We start from the raw sequence: 27,178 nt of genomic DNA, 5'->3' as shown, positions 1-27,178 counted from the left end.
AGAAGTCATACTACAGCTTCTGTGAATGAAACATGATCTTTGAATGGAGGAGGCATGACCTATCAATCATCCGTCCATTCTTCAATCGGGTTCGGGTCCAGGTGCCAGCATCTTAGGTAAGGGAAACCTGCAGTGAAGCCTTGCGACTTCACAGCCGGTTTCCTACTGCCGATGCGTAAGCTGCAATGTGCTTTGTGAATGGTCCTGCAGTCTTCTGGGACCTGTGATGTGTCCCAGAAGGCTGTGGGGGGAAGAAGAGAGGCTGAACTTTCACTCATATTGGTGTGGGAATCTGACCAAAAGTGGGAGCAGGTATCTGTCCAAACCAGATACCTGCTCCCTCCTCTCCTCCAAAAAGTGCCAAATGTAGCAGTGGAAGGGGGGTTCAAACAAGCAGAACTTCCCCTTTTGGGATAAGTTCTGTTTTAATGTGTTTGTACACAGCTTTTCTTATTTGGCCCCTTTTGCTCTGGTAAGCATACCATTGTTTTGTTATATCTGTTTGATAGGTAAAAAAAATCTGAGGACTTCTCCAGAGCTTCCCCCATCCTCTGGAACTCTCTACCCCAATTTATCAGACTATCGCCTACTCTGCTCACTTTTAGGCGATCTCTGGAAACTTATCTCTTCAGGGAAGCCTATCCTGCCCTAAGCTAAAAATGGAATCTTTTACTCCTTCTACCAGTCCATCCCCCACAGTTACTACCTTTTTGTACCACCAACCCCTCTTAGATTGTAAGCTCCAAGGAGCAGGGCCCTCCTAACCCTCTTGTATTAAACTGTATTGTTGCTGTATTGTCTTCCTTTATATTGTAAAGCGCTGAGCAAACTGTTGGTGCTGTATAAATCCTGTATAATAATAATAATAATCTTGGCAGACTTGTGAGTTATCAACTTCTGACCAGGGGCAGACTGACCATTCGAGCACTCGGGCACTGCCCGAGGGCCCGGGGTCAGTAGGGGGCCCCATGAGATGCCCCTGGTACATTTTCATAGGCTTTTTTTGGGTGTGGGTGAGTACACAGGGGCCCCATGATCCCTTATTGCCCGAGGGGCCCCATGAGTTGTCAGTCTGCCCCTGCTTCTGACTGTTACCAATTACATTATTCTCAGCTATCTCTGAGGACTACACAGTACAGTTATGGAAAAAAGGAGAGAGGAGGGGTTCCAAAGTCCAGTCTTATGACTGTAATCCCGATACAAAATGGTAAGTTAGCATTGTCATCCTATGACTTAGAGTGTGTTACTGACAGTATTACCAGGTGAAAAAAAAGAAGCTGAATGCAGCCGCCACATCTAACTTGTGGTAAGCTGCACTATATTACACTTTTGGTTTTGCGTTTAGATACTGTACAATTTACCTGTACTTAGGGGTCCTGCTGGACACCCGGACCCCTGATCTCACGCAGAGAGCACCAGTGTGGGTCTCCAGTGCGGTGGTCTAACACTCCCTCTTTCCAGTACCCCAGTTAATAATGGTCATGCTCTCCGCGTAGCATTGTTGCTTGAAGTACTGGGGAGGGGGAGTATCACACTACTGGAAATCTGGATTAACAAATAGTACCTCTGCACACTAACTGCCGAACAAAAATTTCCACAAACCCTTCAAGAAAAGTAAAAACTTTTACCCTTGAAAGTTGAATAAATGTAACCAGCCTCCTCTTTACATACAGAAAATCAAACCTATCCCAATCCCAATATAATCAAAAATAATCAAAAATTGACAAAATACTAAATAAAATAAAAATATATAAAATAAATAAATAAATACAATAAAACATCCAATAAATGTCCCAAAAATTAGTGTCCCAAAATTAATGTCCAAAATATATCTCTAGTAAAAGTGTCTTTCCAAACTCCAATCAGAAAAAGTGTCACTCTTTCATGATCCAGTGTAGTAATTCCAAAAGTCTTTACATTCTCTGTGAACCTCAAAAAGATCTAATAGTGTATTACCTTCTGACTTTTGGAATTACTACACTGGATCATGAAAGAGTGACACTTTTTCTGATTGGAGTTTGGAAAGACACTTTTACTAGAGATATATTTTGGACATTAATTTTGGGACACTAATTTTTGGGACATTTATTGGATGTTTTTATTGGATTTATTTATTTTATATATTTTTATTTTTTTATTATTTTTTATTATATTGGGATTGGGATGGGTTTGATTTTCTGTATGTAAAGTGGAGGATGGAAATCTGGATTGTTGCGATCCATGCTAGAGCATATATCTTGTGGGATGTGGTGTCCAATGCGGCAATAGGAAAAGACAAGGATGACTACAAATGAAGATATTGTATATGATATATCTTTTTAAATGTTGGCTTTGGAGACACTTTAAAGAGTAACTGCACTTTTGTTGATAAAAAAATCCCTTGTGGGTGATCATGTACATTGCAAGGATTTTAACAAACTTTGTTGCGGATCCTACCTGTTTCTGCTCTAAAGAAATAGCTGCTTGTTAGACAAAGTCCTGTGCAGAGTGATTCATTATATTCTGCTGATGCAGTTTCAGTGTTCTGATGAGAAATGTTGTAGGGTCTGCATCCCTTTAGAAGTGAATAACCCTTTGGGAGTATTTCACCAAACATGAAGTTTTTGTTGCAGAGGATGCCTAAAATTGTACTTGTATCTTAGTGCAGATTCCAGGGAACAATCAGTGAGCCGATCACACAAGCAGGAAATGACGTTTCTGATGAAGTTCTATACACCAACTGTGTACAGAGGGCCATATTGCATTGAATTAAAAAAAAATAGCTATTTGCCTAGTTAATGTTAAATACATAGTCCACCTTTGGAAAAAAATAATAAATGCCCCAACATTAAAGTGTTACTAAACCCACACTAGTAAAATCAGTCTGTATATGCAGTAAAGCATGCTTGTTATACTCACTGTGGAACCTAAGAGGTTAATCCTCTGCATTGTGAAAAATGGCTGTTTGATTCTGACTTCTCTGATTCTCCACTTCTTCCAGTGTCCCCCTCTTGTCTCCTGACAAGAGTCACTCTGCTCATGCTCAGTTTGGTGTGAATTGTTAGAGAGGTTTTTTTTTCTTTAGAGAGCTCATGTGATCAGCACAGGGCCAATCAGCACTGTCCAGACAGAGGTCAGGGGTCCTGCATCTTCCTAGAGCAGAATGGATACTCCTCCTACAAGCTTTAACATGTGCTCTGCTGGACACAGATAGAAGTCGCAAGACTGCTCTAACTGCTGATGAGAAAAGGTATTTAGCAGTTTATATTTACTAAAATAATTGTATTTCCATGTTGTGTGTACTGTGGGAGACCAGATATAGTGAATGCAGGGTCCGGGGAGACCAGATATAGTGAATGCAGGGTCCGGGGAGACCAGATATAGTGAATGCAGGGTCCGGGGGAGACCAGATATAGTGAATGCAGGGTCCTGGGTTTAGCAGAAAGAAAAAACGTGCATATATTAGATTTTTGCATTGATGCCTGCAAAGCAAAGACGATCAGTGCATCGCAGATGCAATGCACAGGCTCCTGCAGACTATTGTCCTATCCCTAGCACAGGCTCCTGCACAGTATTGTCCTATCCCTAGCACAGGTTCCTGCAGACTATTCCCCCAGTCCTAGGTTTTCTAGTGTATGCAGCTACCACACTCATGCTCTATTGAGATCTACAAATCCCTGTGCCATGGTGGCAGATGTGATTTGTAGTCTTAATGTTCATGATCTTGTGAATGAATGGCACAGCTGTAGGGGTGGAGTCATGCACAGTCTCACCAAATTTAAAGTGTTACTAAACCCACACCAGTAAAATCAGTCTGTATATGCAGTAAAGCATGCTTGTTATACTCACTGGAATCTAAGGAGTTAATCCTCCGCATTGAGTAAAAAGGATGTTTGATCCTGCCTTCTCTGATCCTCCCCTTCTCCTACTGTCCCCAATATATTTCCTGAAAGAACAAAGAATCAGAGGCAAGCTGCACATGCTCAGCTTGGCGGTTATTGCTGTTTTATTTTTTTGAGTGTGCATGTGATCAGCACATAGCCAATCAGTGCTGTCCAGACAGAGGGTCAGGGGTCTTCCATCCTCCTAGGGGAGAATAAAAACTCCTACAAGCTTCACCCAGTGCTCTGCTGGACACTGATAGAAGTCACAAGACTGCTCATGAGAAAAGGTATTTAGCAGTTTATATTTTCTAAAATAATTGCATTTCCATGTTCTGTGTATTGTGGGAGACAAGATATAGTGAATGCAGGATCCTGGGAGACCAGGTATAGTGAATGCAGAGTCCAGGGAGACCAGATATAGTGAATGCAGGGTCCGGGGAGTCCAGGTATAGTGAATGCAGGGTCCGGGGAGACCAGGTATAGTGAATGCAGGGTCCTGGGAGACCAGGTATAGTAAATGCAGGGTCCTGGGAGACCAGATATAGTGAATGCAGGGTCCTGGGAGACCAGGTATAGTGTATGCAGGGTCCTGGGAGACCAGGCATAGTGTATGCAGGGCCCGGGGAGACCAGATATAGTGAATGCAGGGTCCTGGGAGACCAGGCATAGTGAATGCAGGGTCCTGGGAGACCAGGTATAGTGTATGCAGGGTCTTGGGAGTCCAGATTTAGTGAATGCAGAGTCCTGGCAGTCCAGGTATAGTGAATGCAGGGTCCCGGGAGACCAGATATAGTAAATGCAGGGTCCTGGGAGACCAGATATAGTGAATGCAGGGTCCTGGGAGACCAGGTATAGTGAATGCAGGGTCCTGGGAGACCAGGCATAGTGTATGCAGGGCCCGGGGAGACCAGATATAGTGAATGCAGGGTCCTGGGAGACCAGGCATAGTGAATGCAGGGTCCTGGGAGACCAGGTATAGTGTATGCAGGGTCCTGGGAGTCCAGATTTAGTGAATGCAGGGTCCTGGCAGTCCAGATATAGTGGATGCAGGGTCCTGGGAGACCGGATATAGTGAATGCAGGGTCCTGGGAGACCGGATATAGTAAATGCAGGGTCCTGGGAGACCAGATATAGTGAATGCAGGGTCCTGGGAGACCAGATATTGTGAATGCAGGGTCCTGGGAGACCAGGCATAGTGAATGCAGGGTCCTGGGAGACCAGGTATAGTGTATGCAGGGTCCTGGGAGTCCAGATTTAGTGAATGCAGGGTCCTGGCAGTCCAGATATAGTGGATGCAGGGTCCTGGGAGACCGGATATAGTGAATGCAGGGTCCTGGGAGACCGGATATAGTAAATGCAGGGTCCTGGGAGACCAGATATAGTGAATGCAGGGTCCTGGGAGACCAGATATTGTGAATGCAGGGTCCTGGGAGACCAGATATAGTGAATGCAGGGTCCTGGGTTTAGTAACACTTTAAATGAAAGCAGGCGCTGCGCATAGAGGAACCCCATGATTCAGGAAAGTGGGAGGAGGTCTGGGGAATGTGACCATATTTCGTGTTACACCCTATATGGGTGTAACATGAAACCTGGTCAGAAAGGTTGAACTGTTCTCTTAAACGGCTATGAAATTTGAATGTCAGCTCTGGCATTAGTTTCCACCCATAATATATAAAACAGCTGAAATCCAGGGGGTCATCTGTGCCAATGCAGGTGTGGCCTTCATTAAAATGGCTTCTACGAAGTACTATGAATGATGAAATGAATAATATTCCAGTCATTTCAGACTGCTAAACTGAAAATGCATCTCTAAATGTTTTGTTAACCGCTGCTTCCAGGACTGTATGGATCACCCATATAGTGGGACTGTCACATTTGTGCCGAATTATACAAAGTTATGATGCAGCTATGTCAGAAATGTAGAAAATCCAAAATCTTGCTGGAGTTGACTTCCCCCACTGTGACCTGTCAGCAGCTCTTTAAACCCCTACAATGGAGCTCTTGAGAGCATCAGACAGAGCTGCTCCACATCAGCAGCCACAAAATGTTTCCATGCAACTCGATCCTTTAACCTGACCAAATACAATTCCCTGATATTTCTCTTCCCCCTGTTACAGAGGTCTTCAGGACAATGGCAGCCTGTTTGAGGTCTCATGGCCATGGTCCATGCTCATGAGGTAATTACCTGGCCATATCCTCACCTTTATCGGCACTTCCGATGTTACCTCTGATTCTCTGATGTCCTTGTGATGGTTATCGCCACCAAGGATCAAAAGGGCAAAGGGTGAAATCGCACTGCTGCGCAGCTAAGCTGATCGAGGCATCTTGGTGGGGTAATGAAGTAGAAATGGACATTTCCTTAATCACCTTCCTAACAAAAGGCAACTGGCATTTTCAGTCTGGTCATGGGGAGAGGGAGCTCATCAGATCACTGGAATTCCACTGAGGGTTACTGATAGTAGTCTATATACATACCAAGTATAATGGGCTTTACTTCCCAAACTGCTGTGGTGCCCATAGCATAGGATCAAAGGGTATCCAGACCCAGCTTACCAGGTTTTAGATGTGGTGGCTGCATTCAGTTTCTTTTATCAGGCTGTGTGAACCTGCCAGGAACACATTCCTGTCCTAGGGTGACAACGCTCATTCACTTTTCTGTATCTGAGGGGCAGAGTTGTCACAGGTGAGGAAGTATCATCTCCATAATCAAGGGGGAGGTGTTCTGTAGTTCAAAGAGCTAGCTAGCTACAAATAATGCTAGCTGATAGAGTGCACAGGAAGATATCAGCTCAGGAGATATCTGACAGGATCAACTGTTATGTTTGCACTTATTGAACAGATATTACAAAACTCTTTCAAAGATATAGTTAATATACAAAAAGGGAGCAAACAAGGGAAAGAAATCTGACTGGTATTACAGGCAATGAAGATGGTATGTGAAAAGAACAAATCGTGGAGAAGGCTCTACCAACTTTGAAAGCATATGTGTGTGATTATATATATATCATTTTTAAAGAAACAATATGACCAACCATTAGAAGCAGATATTTTGACCACTTGAGGTCAGGAAGATTTTACCCCCTTCATGACCAGGCCATTTTTTGCTATTCGGCACTGCGTTACTTAAACTAGCAATTGCATGGCCGTGCAACACTGCACCCAAATGAAATTTATATAATTTTTTTCACACAAATAGAGCTTTTTTTTGGTGGTATATTCACCATTGGGGTTTTTTTATGATATAAATGAAATAAAGCTAAAAATTTTGAAAAAAGAAAAAAAACATCCAATAAAAAAAATCTAATTTCTTCATAAATTTAGGCCAAAAAGTATTCTGTTACATGTCTTTGCTAAAGAAAAAACCCAATAAGTGTATATAGTATATACAGTGCCTTGAAAAAGTATTCATACCCCTTGACATTTTCCACATTTTGTCACGTTACAACCTAAAACGTAAATGTATTTTATTGGGATTTTATGTAATAGACCAACACAAAGTGGCACATAATTGTGAAGTGGAAGGAAAATGATAAATGGTTTTCAAATTTTTTTTAAAATAAATATGTGAAAAGTGTGGCGTGCATTTGTACTCAGCCCCCCCGAGTCAATACTTTGTAGAACCACCTTTCACTGCAATTACAGCTGCAAGTCTTTTTGGGGATGTCTCTACCAGCTTTGCACATCCAGTGAGTGACATTTTTGCCCATTCTTCTTTGCAAAATAACTCAAGCTCTGTCAGATTGGATGGAGAGCGTCTGTGAACAGCAAATTTCAAGTAATGCCACAGATTCTCAATTGGATTTAGGTCTGGACTTTGACTGGGCCATTCTAACACATGAATATGCTTTGATCTAAACCATTCCATTGTAGCTCTGGCTGTATGTTTAGGGTCTTTGTCCTGCTGGAAGGTGAACCTCCGCCCCAGTCTCAAGTCTTTTCAGGTTTTCACCTAAGATTGCCCTGTATTTGGCTCCATCCATCTTCTCAACTCTGACCAGCTTCCCTGTCCCTGCTGAAGAAAAGCATCCCCACAACATGATGCTGCCACCACGTTTCACGGTAAGGATGGTGTATTCAGTGTGATGTGCAGTGTTAGTTTTTGGCCATGAAAAGCATTTTGCTTTTAGGCCAAAAAGTAAAATTTTGGTCTCATCTGACCAGAGCACCTTCTTCCACGTTTTCTGTGTTCCCCACATGGCTTCTCACAAACTGCAAACGGGACTTCTTATGGCTTTCTTCTTGCCAGTCTTCCATAAAGGCCAGATTTGTGGAGTGCACAACTAATAGTTGTCCTCTGGACAGATTCTCCCACCTGAGCTGTGGATCTCTGAAGCTCCTCCAGAGTTACCATGGGCCTCTTGGCTGCTTCTCTGATTAATGCTCTCCTTGCCCAGCCTGTCAGTTTAGGTGGATGGCCATGTCTTGGTAGGTTTGCAGTTATACCATATTCATTCCATTTTCGGATGATGGATTGAACAGTGCTCCATGAGATGTCCAAAGCTTGGGATTTTTTTTTTTTTTTAAAACCTGACCCTGCTTTAAACTTCTCCACAACTTTATCCCTGACCTGGCTTGTGTGTTCATTGGTCTTCATGATGCTGTTTGTTCATTAATGTTCTCTAACAAACCTCTGAGGGCTTTACAGAACAGCTGTATTTATACTGGGATTAAATTACACACAGGTGGACTCTATTTATTAATAGGTGACTTCTGAAGGCAATTGGTTCCACTAGATTTTACTTAGGGGCATCGGCGGTAAAGGGGCTGAATACAAATGCACACCTCACTTTTCAGATATTTGTATAAAAGTTTGAAAACCATTTATTATTTTCCTTCCACTTGACAATTATGTGCCACTTTGTGTTGGTGTATCACATAAAATCCCAATATAATGCATTTACATTTTTGGTAGTAACGTGATAAAATGTGGAACATTTCAAGGGGTATGAATACTTTTACAAGGCACTGTATATTGAAATTTTAAACTAGTAATGGCTGTGATCAGCACCTTACAGTGGGACTAGTGCGGTAGGCAATCTGTCACTAACTGCCACTGACACTAATACAGTGATCAGTGCTAATAATATACACTGTCACTCTACTGACACTGACTGGGAAGTGGTTAACATCTATGGGCAATCAAAGGGTTGATTGTGTTCCCAATAATGTGAAATGTGTATAATATGCCCTACATTTTACTACAGATCATTGTTTCTTGTCCCTGCTTTGCAAACACAAGACCCGCAGGCCGAATCTGGACAGCCAGGTTAATTCATATGGCCCCCGCACCTCTCCTGCAGCACCCCCTTAGCTCCCAGCCCCCCACACACTTTACCAGCAGGCGGCAGAAGAGAAGGGGACAGACCACCTCTGCCAGATCCTGCGTGTCTCTGTGCAGCTGCATTTTTGCCAGGGCTGTTGTGTTTTATTAGACCCCTGATGCCTTCTCTGCTCTTTAAAGCGGCTGAACCTACACAGATATGTTTGATGAGCTGATTCCCTTGCTGATAACACAGCTCTGAAATCAGAAGTGACAAAATCCTCATCGATTTCTGCATCAGAGGAGTTGAGGGAACAGATGTTCCTTCGATCTCCTCTTTGGGCAGCCGCGCCAACTACCTACTGTGGTCCCAGGCTCCTGGTGGAACAGGAGAGGCCAGGAACAACAGGAGGAAGTCCCAACAGCTCTGTAAAAGTGATTGGGTGTCTGCGAAGGCACCTGGATCACTTTTAGGCCTTATGCATGCTTTTTCTACTACAGGTGTTTTCAGCATCAAAAATGTATTAGAAAGCCATGTTTTTGAACGTAAATGCGTTCTATTTGGCAGAATTCTGGCCATTAGAATACATCAACCCGCCTTGCATCGGTACATGTTAACATGCACTAATTAGCATTTTTTCACTTTGCAGCGTTTTTTTTTTTTTTTGCTCAGAAGTTCCTCTCCTGAACGCACGTGAGCTGTTTTTTTCTTCTGCCTGTAAACTCCTGAATGGACCTATAGTGGACACATGGAAGGGAAATAAAAGCTCAAAACAGCTCAAACTTCTGTAGGAGCAGCTTCCTTGAGCTGCAGTGTGCAAAAGGGCCTTACAGGAAAGCAGATCGCTGGCTTTGAAAAAAACAGTACCAGTAGCAGCAATGATGCTGGTATAATCATTTGTTGCTCAAGATGTTTATATGTGTATGCTAGGCAGTAATCAGTAAACAAGTTAAATACATTCCAGGAGCATCAAAACAAAAAGGTGGCTAAACTCCTACAACTTGTTTTCTTTAGAAATCAGCCACAGCCTGGAAAGAAAAGATTGTCCCCTGCCAGAGAGCTGCAGAGTGGGGCCTTTTCTCACTGTGGGGGAGAAGCAGAGATCCCAATATTTCCTTTTCTAAATCAGAGCCAGAAAACTTGGTATGGTGTGTGTAGGACTTCTGCAGAGATCACTGCCTCCCTAGGAATGCTCGTCTCAGGACAGCTGGGGGTTTATTTACTAAAGCTGGAGAGTCCAAAATCAGACTCCCTTCTGCATAGAAACCAATCAGCTTCCAGGTTTCATTGCCAAAGCTTCATTGAACAAGCTGAGGTTAGAAGCTGATTGGCTTCTATGCAGAAGGGAGTCTGATTTTGAACTCTCCAGCTTTAGTAAATAACCCCCTGATGTCATCTTTTTGTTTACAAACATGCAAAGCTGATCTGTTACTTGTAGTTTTACAAACGTGTTTCTCCTACCTTGCTGCTGCACTGGTGTAGAAGCTATAGGTGTCACTGCATTACACCAGCTGATATATGCAACTACTTGGCCAGTCCCTTGTCCAGCCTGTCAAATCTACCTCTCCCTCTTTAACCGCTTCCCCTCAGTCCTATAGCAGAAATAGTTCTACAGGGCGGCAGGTGTGCACAAAATCACAGAGCCATACAAAGCAGTGTGCTTACAGTGTAAAGCACACACACAGCACAGCTAACCCTTTGATCGCCCCAGATGTTAACCCCTTCCTGCCCAGTGTCATTAGTACTGTGTCAGTGCTTTTTATTAGCACTGATCACTGTATTTGTGTCACTGGGGATGTCAGTGGCAGTTCCCCCCCAGTATCAAAATGCCCACCGCAGTCCTACAATAAGTCGCTGATCGCCATTACTATATAAAAAAAAATCAATTCCAGTATATATACCGCCTGCTGTAGATGCTATAACTTTCACGTAAACCAATTAATTTACACGTATTGAGATTATCTTTTTTTTTTAGCAAAAGATATGTAGCAGAATACATTTTGGTCTAAATTTACGACAAAATTTGATCTTTTAAATTTTTTTACTGGACATGTTTAATAGCAAAAAGTCAAAAATATTGTTTTTTGTCTCACAATTGTCAGGTTTTTTTTTATAGCGCAAAAAAGAAAAAACCCGCACAAGAGATAAAATAACACTGAAAGGAAGTAAATTTAATTTGGGGGCAGCGTTGCATGAGCGCACAATTGTCAGTTAAAGTAATGCAGTGCCGTATTGAAAAAAAATGACCTGGTCAGGAAGGGGGGTAAATCCTCTGGAGGGCAAGTGGTTAAGCTGCATTCAGATCATCTGTGGCCTAAGCAATAGGGTTTTTTTGGAAAATAATGGTTATTGCTATAAAGCAAAAAACACAAAAATAAGTTCAATTCGCTGTAAAGCAAAAAAAGGATTAGTGTTGTGAGACTAGGGCCTTGGAGGCTGTATTGTACCCTGAACTAGAAAGCTCAAATTTCATATTTTAAGCTCCAATATAGTAGAAATAGGTTATTCTTAACCATTTTACCCTCATGCAACTCCAGCATCTTCTGCACTCTATGCCTCCATTAAGCCCTACACTCCTGTGCACTCGTGATCCCATGTTCCTGCCTCCCCAGTTATTGATCAAGGCCTCATAGCCATCACTCCTCCTTGGGTTTGCTGGTGAATACCAAGTGGCTCCTAACACTCTGCACATCAGCTCATCTTAGGGCTTACACCTGTCTTGTAGGCTGCACAGAGTCTACAATGCTGGCCATACGTGACAAAAGCTTTTTTTTTTTTTTTAAATCTCTTTTAGTGTTCATTAAAGTGTAACTAAAAGCAAACTCCACCCCACCCGCCATTTTGGGGACAGTAGAGGAACACATCAGGTTTACGGTCATCTGTGTCCCATATGGAGATTTCACTTGCTTTGTCCCCCTTTGGAAGATTTCCCCTCTATTACTGTCCTGGTGTCAACTCAATCTTTGGCATTTTATTTTACTTTCGGTGATACTGGTACACAGAACAAAAAGAAAAGGTCAATCTCCCTAATGGGGACACAGACAGCAATTAAATCTGGCAGTTTTTCTAATCCCTCTCCACTCCATCCAAAGCCAAAACCGTTTGCTGCCCAACAGCTTTGATTGTTATGACAATTGTCAATTTAATCCTATGCAAGAGAAAAAAAAAGGTTTGCGTTGTTACACTTTCGAAAATTGTAAAAACTTAAATGTTGAAAGTGCAGACACACGAGCATTTTTAATTAGGGAAAAAAAAAAACTACACACTTCAAAGCCATGTTATTAAATCTCTTATTCTAGTATTATGTTGGCATTTATGTGCGCTCTGTACTATAGCCTGTTGGAGCCCCAGCCCATTTATGCACTTTATGTAAATAACCTGTTGCAGTCCATGACCAGTTTTGTACCCACTGTAATATAGCTTGTTGAAGCCCATTTCTGCTTACGTGCCCTCTGTACTATAGCCTGCTGGAGCCCACGTCTGTATATGTGCCTTCTGTACGATAGCCTGTTGGAACCCATGATTGGTTATATGTCCTCGTTATTATAGCCTGTTGGAGCCCACGTCTGTACATGTACCTTCTGTACGATAGCCTGTTGGAACCCATGATTGGTTATATGTTCTCTGTACTATAGCCTGCTGGAGCCCACGTCTGTATATGTGCCTTCTGTACGATAGCCTGTTGGAACCCATGATTGGTTATATGTCCTCGTTATTATAGCCTGTTGGAGCCCACGTCTGTACATGTACCTTCTGTACGATAGCCTGTTGGAACCCATGATTGGTTATATGTTCTCTGTACTATAGCCTACTGGAGCCCACGCCTGTACATGTGCCCTCTGTACGATAGCCTGTTGGAACCCATGATTGGTTATATGTCCTCGTTATTATAGCCTGCTGGAGCCTACGTCTGCACATGTGCCTTCTGTATGATAGCCTGTTGGAACCCATGATTGGTTATATGTTCTCTGTACTATAGCCTACTGGAACCCACGCCTGTACATGTGCCCTCTGTACGATAGCCTGTTGGAACCCATGATTGGTTATATGTTCTCTGTACTATAGCCTACTGGAGCCCACGCCTGTACATGTGCCCTCTGTACGATAGCCTGTTGGAACCCATGATTGGTTATATATCCTCGGTATTATAGCCTGTTGGAGCCCACGCCTGTACATGTGCCCTCTGTACGATAGCCTGTTGGAACCCATGATTGGTTATATATCCTCGGTATTATAGCCTGTTGGAGCCCACACCTGTACATGTGCCCTCTGTACGACAGCCTGTTGGAACCCATGATTGGTTATATGTCCTCGGTATTATAGCCTGTTGGAGCCCACGTCTGTACATGTGCCCTCTGTACGACAGACTGTTGGAACCCATGATTGGTTATATATCCTCGTTATTATAGCCTGTTGGAGACACGTCTGTATATGTGCCCTTTGTACTATAGCTTTTTGGAGTCTGTGTTCATTTAAGTGCCCTCTGTAACACCGCTGGTTGCAGCCCACGTCTATGTGCCCTCTGTAATATAGCCTGTTACAGTGACACACTTCTTCCATTTTTATTTCCTTCAGCATCTATACACCAACACTACTTGAATTCCAAATAAAATATTGTCCATGGAAGAGATTATCACTTTGCTTCACAGTGCAGAAGATACTGCTATAAGCACACACACTAAAAATTCAACACAAAAGGTTCTAGCTTGTATTTATTATTTGTGTGAAAAAGCTTATTTACACAAAACAAAAAAGAGACTTACAATCCTGACAGGGAAATTAACTTCACATACAAATAAAAGACATAAGAACAAAGAAAGTGACAAGACATGAGGCAATATAAGGACTAACCAACAGCCGTCTCCTCAGTAGATCTGAAGCAAAGTCAACAGTAAGAAGTCCTCCGATAATGAAGGGCAAGAAATGCAGAGGAGGTCGACACGCTTCTGTATAAAACAACTGAGTATAATTTTATCTGTCAGACGTCTATCAACTGACGGATATTGAAAGCTTGGGAGGATGTGATAAAATCTCCCCCAGCCCTACAGTCAGCCATACTTATCTGTCTTTACCATCAATAACGCTATTCATGAGGCAAAGGAAAATTAATAAAAAATCTTGGTGCAGGGGGAGGGAAGGCAGGTGACGCTGCCTCACTTGGGCTTTGTCTCAGCGTCTGTCACTTGCCGTATGAAGATACCATCTTCAGGGTGTTCAATGTCATCCATTTCGTACATGTAGGAGGCAGCAATTGCCAGAGTACTGCCGTCGTTGCTGAAGGCCAGGGAGGCGATGCTGGTCGGGTAGCGGTGGAATTGGCACAGGCGTTTTTTGTTGAAAGGATCCCAAATATTGACAAAGCCATCTGAGCCACCTGCAGGGTGAAAAGAGAATGCAAACACTTACTTCTAGGAAAGGCCTTTACTGGACTTAAGAGTGAAAAGGACTGAGGTACATAGAGTATCAAAGAACAATGGATTCTTTAGTCAACACACTGGCTTGCCACACATTTTTGCCAGCATAAATCTTTCTCTCTCAAAATATAATCTCAAATCTCTCTGACCAGAAGTCCAACTGCCTGGCTTTGCCTAGGAGCACCGTATAGGCCACAGGAGACCATCAGTTTCCACTTTACTACAGAAGGCGGCAGCCCTCTACCCTGACATAGTGATCAAAGGCAGCACAGACTCCTGCAGGGGTAGCACGCATTAGTTAGCAACCTCTTTTGCTACTCTGTGCCTGATACTTAGGCCTATTGCTGTTTTAGTTATAACTGGGGCATCATTAATTAATAATTACAAACATTACAGTGGATGTAAACCCTAACTGAATGACATTTAGTGTGCTGCAGCATTGTGCATCACTGTGTATCAGAAATGATGGCCTTTTACCAGTTGTCCTCCACCCTATAGCAGAAGTACTGCTGCAGGGTGGCACGGCTGCACAAAATCGTATATATACATACATGATTTTCACTTCCGGGTAAGGGGGTGCGTGAGCGCCCTACCTGCGCCTCTATTGGCTGCTGGGGATGTCAGTCACCAGGTCCTGGCCGGAGTTTCCCAGCCAGGACTCGATCGTCGGCAAAGCTGAGAGGGGAGATATCTGTTTGTAAACAACACAGATCTCTCTCCTATCAGAATGGACATGCTGGTTTGTATCTCACTGCACAGCAGAGAGATACAAAGCAGAATGCCTCTATAGTAAAACACAACACAGCCCACAATGTAAAAACCCACACAGCACGGGGTTAACCCTTTGATCACCCCAGATGTTAACCCCTTCCTGCCCAGTGTCATTAGTACAGTGCCAGTGCTTTTTATTCGCACTGATCACTGTATCAGAGTCACTGGGGATGTCAATGGCCATTAGTCAGTTTCCACCCAGTGTCAGAATGCCCACCGCAGTCCCGCTATAAGCCACCATTACTAGTATTAAAAAAAAAAAAAAATCCAGTATATATACCGCCATTTGTACCCGCTATAACTTTCACATAAACCAATTAATATACACTCTTGGGGGGGGGTTTCTAGCAAAAATATGTAGCGGAATACATTTCGGCCTAAAATTTATGAAAAAATTATATTTTTATTGGATATGTTTTATAGCAAAAATTCAAAATCATGTTTATTTTTCAAAATTGGTCAGTCTTTTTTGTTTATAGCACAAAAAAAGTGATCAAATACTACCGAAAGAAAGCTCTATTTGTGGGGAAAAAAATTAAAAAATCATTTATGTACAGCATTGCATGACCGCGCAATTGTCAGTTTAAGTAACGCAGCGACGTATCGCAAAATATGACCTGGTCAGGAAGGGGGGGTAAATCCTCTGGAGGTCAAGTGATTAAATAAAATACTGTTTCCACTTTATTTCATCCTTTGTTGCATATCAACACTACTAATCTCCTGTGGCCTATTAGCAGAAAATGCCTGTGTAATATGGGTCACTACAGCCACATGCAGTCTGCCATTGGCAGATCATGTGACACAGTGACAACACAAGAGAACAATCTAGAGACGTGGCAGAACCTTTTTGTCCTATAACATAAGTGCCTATACATGGCCTTCAAGGCAAAAAAAAAAAAAAATGACTAACATTAAAGATTATGTGATTTTAGATATTGGGAGGGGAAGCCAACTAGAGCCTTTTTGCTCTGCAAAGGCAAGTTCCCAGGAAAGGAGGGCAAAAACAGGACATATTCAATTTGCTGCTCCTTTTCATGTCTGGGGTGGGTCCTAGACCAGGCTGTATTGTTTAAATGCACTGTAACCTGCAGAGATAACAGCATGATCTGGCTGTGTAGGCTGCATTACAAGACTGAGCAAATATTACAATCTCTTTGCTGAGTAAAACCGTTCACATAAATTAATTTAAAATTTGTATTCAGCCATTTGTCCAGAGTGAAGAATTGAAATAGCATCTTATTTGACAAATTGAGTACAATCCACAAGCTTCAGCCACTGCCAACTGTCTCCAGCACCAGCCCCTATCACAGTTTAGCTATAAATTTGGAATTATCACCAACACAAAAGTAGGAAAAAGCTATAAAAGCATTTACATTTGTAAAAGTATTCACTACAGTATAGATATACAAACATGCGATACACACTGGTATTTTACATATGTTTTTATATCTGGAGTTCTGCTCTCAGCACATGTTTATGCCATTTCTATACAAGCAGAGATTATACACTAACCTGTGGCAAAGGTGTTGTGTACACTGTGGAAGGAAACTGCATTGACTGGATAGATTTGCTCAATGTTGTTCTCTTTCAATCGGTGACATTTGAAGGCGTATTTTTTCTTCTGAACTTCCAAGCTCGGGTCCAAATACTCAACGGCAACTCTTCCTTCGATGGAGCTCAGCACATAGCCCTAGTGTGACAAGGTGGCAATTAGACCCATCAGCGTTTATTTCAATCAGGAAGTGATCCCTGCTAAACTGTCTTCAAGGATTTGCTTAATAATAAAGCCACAGCTGTATTCACTTTCAAGTTTGAGACATTTAATTAACAAGTTGTAATGAAGAGAAGAATCCCACTGCACAAAGCCAATCAGTGAGGTGACCACATCGATCTGTTTTCCCTGCCTGGGGCAATGATAAAGAACAAAAAGTCTTATATGCAGGGAGAGGAAAACCCTGTGCTGGAGGTTTCAAGTGAGGTTCTATTGTGAAACAAAGAGCCTTGGTTTTGTAAAAGCAACCTGTTATCAGTCAGCCGCTTAAGCTGGCAGTCACAAAATCCTTTTCACTTGCCTGGATCTTGACCATGGTACAAGTTTTTTACCTGAATTGTTAGTGAAGTGTCTGAATTACCTGTTTATTTGGGAAAGCTCTGATACAGCGTGTTTGGTACTTAAGACTTGATTCACGCCTCTGTTGTACGTAACCCATGTTCCTCAGATCCCACACCAGCACCCTTCGGCCAGCTGTACCCACAATTAGCCTGTCCCCAGACACAGACAGTGTATACACCTAGTAGGAGAAAAAGAAAAAAGTTACTTTTACAAACTCTGATGAAGGCAATATTATTATTATTATTATACAGTATTTATAAAGCGCCAATAGTTTGCTCAGCGCTGTACATTACAAAGGGAGACAGAACATGTGACAGAACAATACCAATACAATGCAAAACATGAGGGGATCGAGGGCCCTGCTCTTTCAAGCTTACAATCTAGGAGGGAGGGGATGGTGGCACAGGAGGAGATAGCTGTGGGGGATGGAGTGGTAGGAAGAGTGGAGGAGGTCGGCAAGTTAGCAGGGGGCGGGGTAGGCTTCCCTGAAGAGATGGGTTTTCAGGGTGCGCCTAAAGGAGAGGAGAGTAGGTGATAATCTGATGGGTTGGGGCAGGGAGTTCTAGAGGATGGGTGACACCCTGGAGAAGTCCTGGAGGCGGGCATGGGAGGAGGAGACCAGGGAACTAGAGAGAAGGAGGTCTTGTGAGGAGCAGAGTGTGCGTGCTGGGCAGTACTTGGATATTAGGTCAGTGATGTAGTTCGGGGCAGTATGGTGGACAGCTTTGTACGTCAGTGTTAGGATTTTAAATTTGATCCGTTGCGCAATCGGAAGCCAGTGGAGGGATTGGCAGAGGGGGGTGGCGGAAACGGAGCGGTTGGAAAGGTGAATGAGTCTGGCAGCCGTATTCAGGATGGACTGAAGCGGGGATAGCCAGCGGCGAGGCAGGCCAGTGAGGAGGGAGTTGCAGTAGTCGAGTCGTGATATGAATATGAAATATATGAATATGAATATCAATATGAAAAAAAAAAGCTACCAACATGTCAGTGGGATTGTAGTCACTGAAACCTAGTAAACAGTTACTTAGTACAGTTTATAGAAACTATGACTTCTTATACAGTACAGAATGGTACCAGCTTAATAATTTACCGGTATTCCTATTGATTTAATGGGTGGTTATTTGGTTCTTTTTATCCCACCACTGTCTATTTATATTGTTAAACTGAATCCCTAGGCCTATTCTAGAAAAGCTTTGTTTACATAAATTGCACTGATGATGGCCAAAACGCTGGAAACAGCCATATGTAGCTTGGAATAAATCACCATCATTTAAACAGGCTGTATCTGTGTACCATGTAATAATTATAAGTAAACCCCATATTGCTTTGACAGATGTAAGACATGCAGATACGTTCTGTTTTAGAAAGGCTTTACTCTGCTTTATATCTGAGGCAGAAAAGGAAATGTATCTCTTTTATAGATTCTTGATTTAGAGAGTACAACAAAAACACGAGACAGTTACACAAGACATATCAAGTGAGGTTTGTGTGTTCCAAAGTGAAAAGACAAAGAAGTTTACATGGTCATCAAACATTCAGTGATCAAGTACAATAAACATTTTAGAATGCCACTTGTGGTTTCCTTATTTTGCCCAAATTCTCCTTATTTAATGGGAACAAAGGAGAGGGGTGTCTTCGCCTGCAGCACTGTAGGAGTGTCAAAATATGGGATAGGCCCCTTTTTTTTTTTCTTCTCCTCCTCTTTCTTCCTTTTTCGCTCTCTCTCTGTTTTTGGTGTGACTGGACAGCTGCATTTAGTTGTTATAGTCAGTTACATTAATATTTTGTAACTTATGTGCCAATGATAGCCCCTGCGTGGGCGTACCTTTTGCCCTGTTGGCGTTAGAGCACTGTTTTTCCTTTTTTTTTTATTTTGCATTTTGTTTATCTGTGCAATTGATAGCCCCTGCATGGGCGTGTTTTATTGCCTTTGTTTTATACTGTTTAAAAAATTAATAAAAACCATTAAAATAGAAAATATGGGATAGGTGGGGCTTTGGGTTAAGGCGGAGTGATGGGTCTACAGGATGGGGAGAGGAGTAGAAAATGTAAAGAAGAAGGGGGGGGGGGGGGGGCTACCCACTGGCCCAATCAAGAAATGGAAACTGAGGCATGGTTTGAAACTCAGGAGCAGCTGAATCTCTAAAATATAACCAAACACATTTAAGCCAGCCACAGGTGAATAGAAATTCAGCTGGCTCAGTAGGGCCTGTTGTATTATGATCCATCTATAGGAAGGCTGGTTGTACAGAAGTTGATCTCTCGATCCGACTCCTGTACAACCAGCCTTTTGGAAAATTTTCACTTGATAAGTGCCACCGCTGAAGGCTCCCCGCTGTCAGCTCTGTGGAAGGGATTTCCCCATCCACCTCGAATGTGTGGGTGGGGAATGAATTCATTTTCTTTCGTTCAACCTGCTGAAATAAATCATGTACGGCCTGCCGTAGGGTCAGTCTTATTAAAGTGCAAATTGGGTTAAAGTAAACATGTTTTTCTTTTAGGTTTATTTTCACATGTGTGACTGTTAGGGCCATGGGGATCTAATAAGCAAAAGAGCTTGTAGTTCTTACTAAAATAACAGTTTTGGTGAGTTTATGCTAAATTTATGAATACAGTGCTCAGCCTATATGCTTCTCATGGCTGCTGGCAGTTTATTAACTGAAGCATTCTATCCGCTGAAGAGGGTGCTATCTCAGACACTATTTGGCTCTGCAGTTACCACAGTGCTGCACAGGTCACCAGCCATTTGAAGGCTTAATGTCGTGTTCACACCATACGTGCAGAAAAACTGGAAACTGACATGCTGATTTCAACTGCAAAACCATTTGCACGTGATACCAGTGCTGTGGTGTGAACAGGGCACATGGAGAACAAATGATTTTGTTGTGCCCTTGCAGTATGCGTGCAGAAAAACTGACGTCTCTGCATCATGGTGTGAACAAGCCTTGAAAGTTCAGTTGATGGCTGACATAAGCATATTGACAATTGTGACAGCTGACAGAGGTATGTCTTAAATTGTAATTCCATTTTGAAGCCAATTTGGAATAACACCTTCTATATATGTTACCTGTTCCCATTCACACATCAGAACGGTAAAACTTTTATACTCTTTTCTGGAAATTCCAGCATAGAAAAGAAATGCACTTTGTTTTCTGTGTTTATGAGGGATCTGTGTTATGACTGTAGTGTGCTGACAGTTTTCTCAAATTGGACTACAAAAGTGGAAATATACTTTAAATGTACACATATTGCAAATGTTCTAAGGTATGCTTGGTTAAGAATTAAACTACATTTTTTGAACTTTTCCAACTTGAGGTTTCTTTTGGGAAACCGGTGGTTTTAGTTCCACTTTAAAATGTAAAGACAGGTTAACTTTTAATGTCAGATAAGCCAGGCGGTTTAGGAAAAGGCTGGCACTGCAGAACAAATGAAGGGATATAGAATACTTAAAAGGTAATGAGGTTCCCGTTACAGAGTTTCATACACAAACTGCAGAAAGGAAAAAGTTACACTGGTCCAACACCACAGAGAATTGGAGTAAAATTATAAATGAGGGCAGCTGCGGCAGCCACTTTACACTAATGCTACAGGTACGACTTCTGCTACCATTACCAAGACATACTGCAGCTAAAGCACGCATGGAGGGGAAAGAAAAAAAAAAAAAAAAAAAAAAGAACAGGCCTAATGAAACAATCTTGCTGAGAATCCTAAATCTTCTTTACAAACTGGTGTCACACCTGGATTGGAAGTAGTCTTTCTGGCCAGCGGGCTCATCAATCACCCCAAACCGGCATGTCAAGCAACCGAGTGGGTGGACACATTTATCAGTATGGAGGAAAAAAAAAATCCCTATGAAAAACCCTGACATGCCAAGCTGTCCGCGCCAATAGGTAGGCGGCTTCCCAGTGGCTGTCTATTATGTGCTGTCCTGTCAGCTATTCATCACAGGCTTTTACTGGCCACATACACCCATAAATCAAACCGAGAAACAATGCAATTATTCTGCCCTGCACAAAGGTCTCGCCAGAAGTAGATTCAGTCGTGATGGGGTAAAAATGACGGCCATTTAGATGGAGTGCCGAGCCGGTAATGATGCCTCCAAACTGGCCGGTATATTTAAGGGGAAGCACAGGCACAGAAGTGCTGTGTTGATTTACTGGAAGGAAAAGCTTTCCTGCTTCATCTTGACACGGGAACTTAGTGGAAAATATGAAGGAGAAAAGGATGTAATAACTTAAATGCTAGCACTATAATCTTATGTGAGGTCCGCACAAGAAACAATTGCTTTTAGCAGTGCTCTAAACTGCACTTCATAACGTGGAGGGGACGCTGCTGTGCAGCACAACTTCACAGACAAGTTTAGTGTAGGGTGACGCCCTGTGTATAACTCAGACAATGCTGGGGAGATCTGTGGTGCCTAACGGTTACATACAATTGGTACACACCTTATCTGGCTGAGAGAAGGTTCCGGCATTGCATGGAGTCCGCGGGTCCCATAATTTCACCGTCTGGTCCCAGCTCCCAGTAACCATAACATTTACCTCCGGGCAGAACTCAACACAACGAATGGGGGCGTCATGATTCCCAACCATATTCTCTGAAAACAGTCATAACAAAAGACAAAATCAATAAAGTCCAGAGGGACTCCCGACTACACACACTGCTGCAGTTGTGCAGTTTCTCATGCATCTGGCTAATCTGGTACAATATTAAACACTTACACTGCTTTTCATTTGGTACACAAGTCCACATATCTAACATTTTAAACTTGCTAGATATTTTTTTTCTAAGCTTAAAATAATAAGCCAATACAAATGCACTGCAAAACGCAATAAATCGGAAGGCACTGGTGACAACAAATACACTAATTGCCAAAATTGGGGTGCCTGCCTTTACACAGACATGAACTTTAATGGCATCCCAGTCTTAGTCCGTAGGGTTCAATATTGAGTTGGCCCTGCCCTTTGCAGCTATAACAGCTTCAACTCTTCTGGGAAGGCCGTCCACAAGGTTTAGGAGGGTGTCTATGGGAAGGTTTGACCATTCTTCCAGAAGTACATTTGTGAGATCAGGCACTGATGTCGGAAGAGAAGGCCTGGCTCACAGTCTCCGCTCTAATTCATCCCAAAGGGGTCATGTTGGGTTGAGGTCAGGACAGGCAGGCCAGTCAAGCTCCTCCACCCCAAACTCACTCTTCCATGTCTTTATGGACCTTGCTTTGTACACTGGTGTGCAGTCATTTTGGAACAGGAAGGGGCCATCCCCAAACTGATCCCACAAAGTTGGGAGCGTGAAATTGTCCAAAATGTCTTGGTATGCCGACACCGTAAGAGTTCCCTTCATTAGAACTAAGGGGCCAAGCCCAACCCCTGAAAAACCACCCCACACCATAATCCCCCCTCCACCAAACTTTACACTTGGCACAATGCAGTCAGACAAATACCGTTCTCCTGGCAACCGCCAAACCCAGACACATCCATTGGATTGCCAGACAAAGAAGCGCAATTTGTTATCCCAGAGAACAAGTCTCCACTGCTCTAGAGTCCAGTGGCAGCATGCTTTACACCACTGCATCAGTGCATTGCACTTGGTGATGTAAGGCTTGGATGCAGCTGCTCGGCCATGGAAACCCATTCCATGAAGCTGTCTATGCACTGTTGTACTAATCTGAAGGCCACATGAAGTTTGGAGGTCTTTAGCAATTGACTGCAGAGTTGGCGACTTCCGCGCACTTCAGCATGCGCTGACGCCGCTCGGTCATTTTACGTGGTTTATCACTTCATGGCTGAGTTGCTGTTGTTCCCAGTTGCTTCCACTTTGTTATAATACCACTAACAGTTGACTGTGGAATATTTTGTAGCAAAGAAATTTCACGGATGGACTTATTGCACAGGTGACAACCTATCACAGTACCATGCTTGGAGTCGCTGAGCTCCTGAGAGCGACCCATTCTTTCACAAATGTTTGTAGAAGCAGTCTGCATGCCTAAGTGCTTGATTTTATACACCTGTGGCCATGGAGGTGATTGGAACACCTGAACCCAAAGACTTGGAGGGGTGTCCCAATACTTTTAGCAATATAATGTATATTGTGGAAAATCAAGTTGCATGTGCAAGCTAAACTGTGTTCATTGATTTAAAACCCATGTGATAAGCCAAATAACAAACACACTCAAAGCACAGCAAAAAAAACATACATTTCACATGTGTATATAACCTAAAACCAAAGCAGTGGACAAAATATACCAATTAAAGTGGCATTTACATTGTATACTGGGCCAGTGCAATTTCTCTAGATTTCTCTGAGATCGTGCCACTCACTTAAAACGTAGAGAACTCTGTTGCAAAGAGTGACTAATATACTAATGTAGCTCTGGCCAGCCCCTTCCACCATCCCTCTCTGTTGGTTATGGAGGTCACACTTTGTGATGATGATCCAATAGTGAGGAAAAGGATGCATAAGGGGCAGGCCAGAAAGTGAAGCTGCTTTCAGGGCTTCCAGACTGCTCTATGAATCAGCAGAGCTAAGTGGAAGACACATGAAGGTTCCCAGGAATGTAAAGTTAAGTATCATCCAACTTTACAGTAGATCATGACTTTAAAGTGGTTGTAAACCTCACACATGAAATATGAACAAAGCATATCCCTCTATAGTGTGTACTTGTCTCAAGCCAGAGCACTAAATGTTATTTCTGTCTGCTGCCTCAGTCCTCTGTCAGCATGAGTCACTTCTGACAAGTTTTCCTGTCAAGACAAAAATGGTGACAAGGGAGAAACCTCCAGCCTGCCTCAGCTCTGTTCCTGTGTGCAGGGCGGGGGTGTCCCTTTCTTCAAATTAGCTCTCCCTGTGATCTGCAGAGTGTAACTTCAGCTCCCTGCCCCCTGATCTCTGAAAACTCAGACAAGCTGTATAAATTCAGCAGTTTGAAAAGATTTAGAGAAAAGAAGACTGCAGACAAACAGTTACAACTTATGCAGAAATTGTTCTCTCTATGTGCATCACCTGAGGCCAGTCATATACTGGTTATATGTATGAGTTTACAACCACTTTAAAGAAAATCTATACGTTCCTAAATTGTGGGTGGAACAAGTCAGCTTTAGACTCTCTGACAGTCTGATGTTCCCCTTCTGCTGATCTACCAACGAGAGGTAGGGAACTATATTGGGCCAGTCTTCGTGGCTACCCTCTTGTGGAGAGCACTGTCCACAGGTTATAAGGGGAAGTCATGTGTGAGGTAAGAAAAAAAAAAAAGAATGCTAGTAATACCATGCAAATAGATTTTATCTGGGGATACTTCCACCCATGGGTACATTTACCTGCATCAGTATTCAAGTCATGCATCTTTAGCTGATGATCCAGACCACCACTCCAAGCATGAGTAGGATCCTGCAATACACAAAGGGATATTCAGTGGTTTCACTGGTCAGAATTAGAATGAGCTAGTGTTGAATGAAACAGATGCCGAATCAAGCTGAACTATTAAAGTGAACAAGAGCTGTTGAAATACTTACATAGAAAGCACAGTCTAGGACAGGACCAGCATGCTGGTATTTCAGTCTCATGGTGTTTGCAGGAACATCATACAGGCGGACTGAGGAATCCCAGGAAGAGACCAATAAGAACTGAGAGGTGTTTGGGCTGAACTTAACAGCGGAAATCCCATCCTCAGGGGCTTGGTTTAGCTTAAATTCATTAGAACCAGTCATCTGTAAAGAAAAAAAAGGAAAACCTTGTATTAAAAAAAAAAAAACACTTATAATGAATGATATTGAATTGAAAATGTATACTGTTTTTTAAACATGAATAGGAACTTAAACTATTTACAGCTCTTACTTTTTGCTGGAAATACGGCACTTTAGAATCCACCAAAATTCTTGAGCCATTACCTTTAACAGGGTATGCACATGTAGAAATAAAGGAGGGCAGAGGAGATTCTAAAAAAATGCTGTCCATGTGCTCCAGACTGCTAACAGACTCAGCAAAGGGCTGTAGTAATTCTAAAACAGTGGTAGGCAACCTGAGCACTCCAGATGTTTCGTAACTACAAGTCCCATGAGTTATTGCAACAGTGATGGGTATGCAGCCTCGCCACTCAAGCAGTTATAAAACTACAAATCCCATCATGCTTGTGAGAGTCATGTCTGTGGCCAAGTTCTAAAGCATGTTAGATATAAACAATACAGTCTCCTTCTTTAAAGTGGTATTAAACCCAAAACCAAAAATGTAATGTACTGTAGCTTACCAATCATCAGGGTGGATTTGATTTAAATCAAACTGATTTAAATCACGATTTAAATCACTAGTCAGTAAGGCTTGATTTAAATCCCAGTTTTCTACATAAAGACTAATTCTTGCTGGTATAACTTTAATATGCAAGTAGATGAAGATTTTTAGAATAGCAACTTTTCATATTAGTTGTTTTATCCCCAGTTTAATAGGTTAATCATTCATATTTGGACAACTTTTCTGTTGTACTTAGGAAGGAGAAAAATAATCATTACCTTAATAACAATTTAAATAGATTTATTCAACTGAAACAATAACATTCCAGCATATGTTATTTGCCTAAACAAACATCCATGTTTGTTAACTAATTCGGCTAAACAAAATATATATATTTTAAGAAACTTAGACTGTCAGCCCCTTCCTCCTCACACTTAGCTTCACTTTCTTCTTGTGCAGATCTATTCCACTCCAAACAATCAGAAAAATATTGTTTCTATTCTATTCACTGAACTTCTTGAAACTTAGCACTGAAGGGGTTGATTCTGTATTCATAGGTTTGTAGAAGTTAGGATGAAGGTCTTTTTCTTAACTCTGTTCATGTTATAACATTTTTGCTGTGAAGAAGAGGCTGTGATCTCCGCTGAGTCAAATTCAGTTTTGAGAACTGCAAAGTAAACCAAACATCTGTGATAATATCTTGTAGGCAGAAAAACTGCCCAATAATCTTACAAAAACCTCTGCAAGAGCATGACATTGTGAATGGATTCATGGAATTTATTTACCAAAAAAATTAAACATATACAGCCTTATTCTACATAAATAAAAAACTAATTTTTATTTCATGATGGAATAACCTTTGGATGGTAATATATTTTCCTAAAAAAGCATTTTATTTAAAAAAATCCGATTTAAATTAAAAAAATCCGATTTTTTTTATTTTTTTTTTTAAAAATCATTGATTTTTATCCACCCTGCCAATCATTAGACATGGTGACTGCAACAGTTTCTTCCCTCCTTTGTTTTCACCTGGGGATCTGGCCAGTAACACCTCCTGTATTAGACTGCCCCCACTCTGGATAGCAGGGGAGGGGAGTGTTAGCCCCTTTCACATGGAGATGAATTTGCTTGCTCAGTGGGGGGTTGCCCACTGACCCTCCTCTGAGCAGAGCGAATCAGGTGGATGACAGGCCTGTATCAGCTCCGCGTATACAGAACGGACACGGTCAGAGCCTGCTCCATAGATGGTCGAATGTAAACAGACCAGCTATTCACTTACCTCCAACTGCCCCCTGATTTGATCCGCGCAGATGGAGGGGAACTGATCCCTTCCATTTGTTTTTAGCGAATTGGATTGGATGTTTACATTCGACGCTCCACAGAGGAGAATGGAGGGTCCAATTGGGTCTGCCTGAAAAATCGGACGTATTGTGTGAAAGGAGCCCAAGATGTACTAGCAGATTTAAATACATTAATACATTTAAGCCAAACTCCAGCTAATACATCATAAGCAGTTACAGCAAACAGTTTTTT

General features: G+C 42.3%; 1 protein-coding gene across 1 annotated transcript in view; it reads right to left on the bottom strand.

The window, feature by feature from the left end:
* Positions 1–13,823: 13,823 nt before the first annotated feature.
* The window catches only part of BUB3 (BUB3 mitotic checkpoint protein), a 33,403-nt gene continuing 20,048 nt past the window's right edge, over positions 13,824–27,178 (bottom strand). The window contains exons 2-7 of the mRNA XM_089668957.1: positions 24,934–25,128; positions 24,739–24,808; positions 21,868–22,019; positions 17,442–17,600; positions 16,822–16,999; positions 13,824–14,498 (exon numbers count right to left, since the gene is read on the bottom strand). Of these exons, the coding sequence (XP_089525083.1) occupies positions 14,278–14,498; positions 16,822–16,999; positions 17,442–17,600; positions 21,868–22,019; positions 24,739–24,808; positions 24,934–25,128 (975 nt within the window). The 3' untranslated portion in view covers positions 13,824–14,277. The remainder of the gene's footprint in view (positions 14,499–16,821; positions 17,000–17,441; positions 17,601–21,867; positions 22,020–24,738; positions 24,809–24,933; positions 25,129–27,178) is intronic.

The sequence above is a fragment of the Staurois parvus genome, unplaced genomic scaffold (assembly GCF_062004578.1).
Source record: "Staurois parvus isolate SC_StPar_1 unplaced genomic scaffold, SC_StPar_1.0 ptg000009l, whole genome shotgun sequence".
In the NCBI taxonomy this organism is placed as follows: domain Eukaryota; kingdom Metazoa; phylum Chordata; class Amphibia; order Anura; family Ranidae; genus Staurois; species Staurois parvus.
Note: the sequence above shows the minus strand (reverse complement) of the source record. Positions and strands in the feature narration are given on the sequence as shown.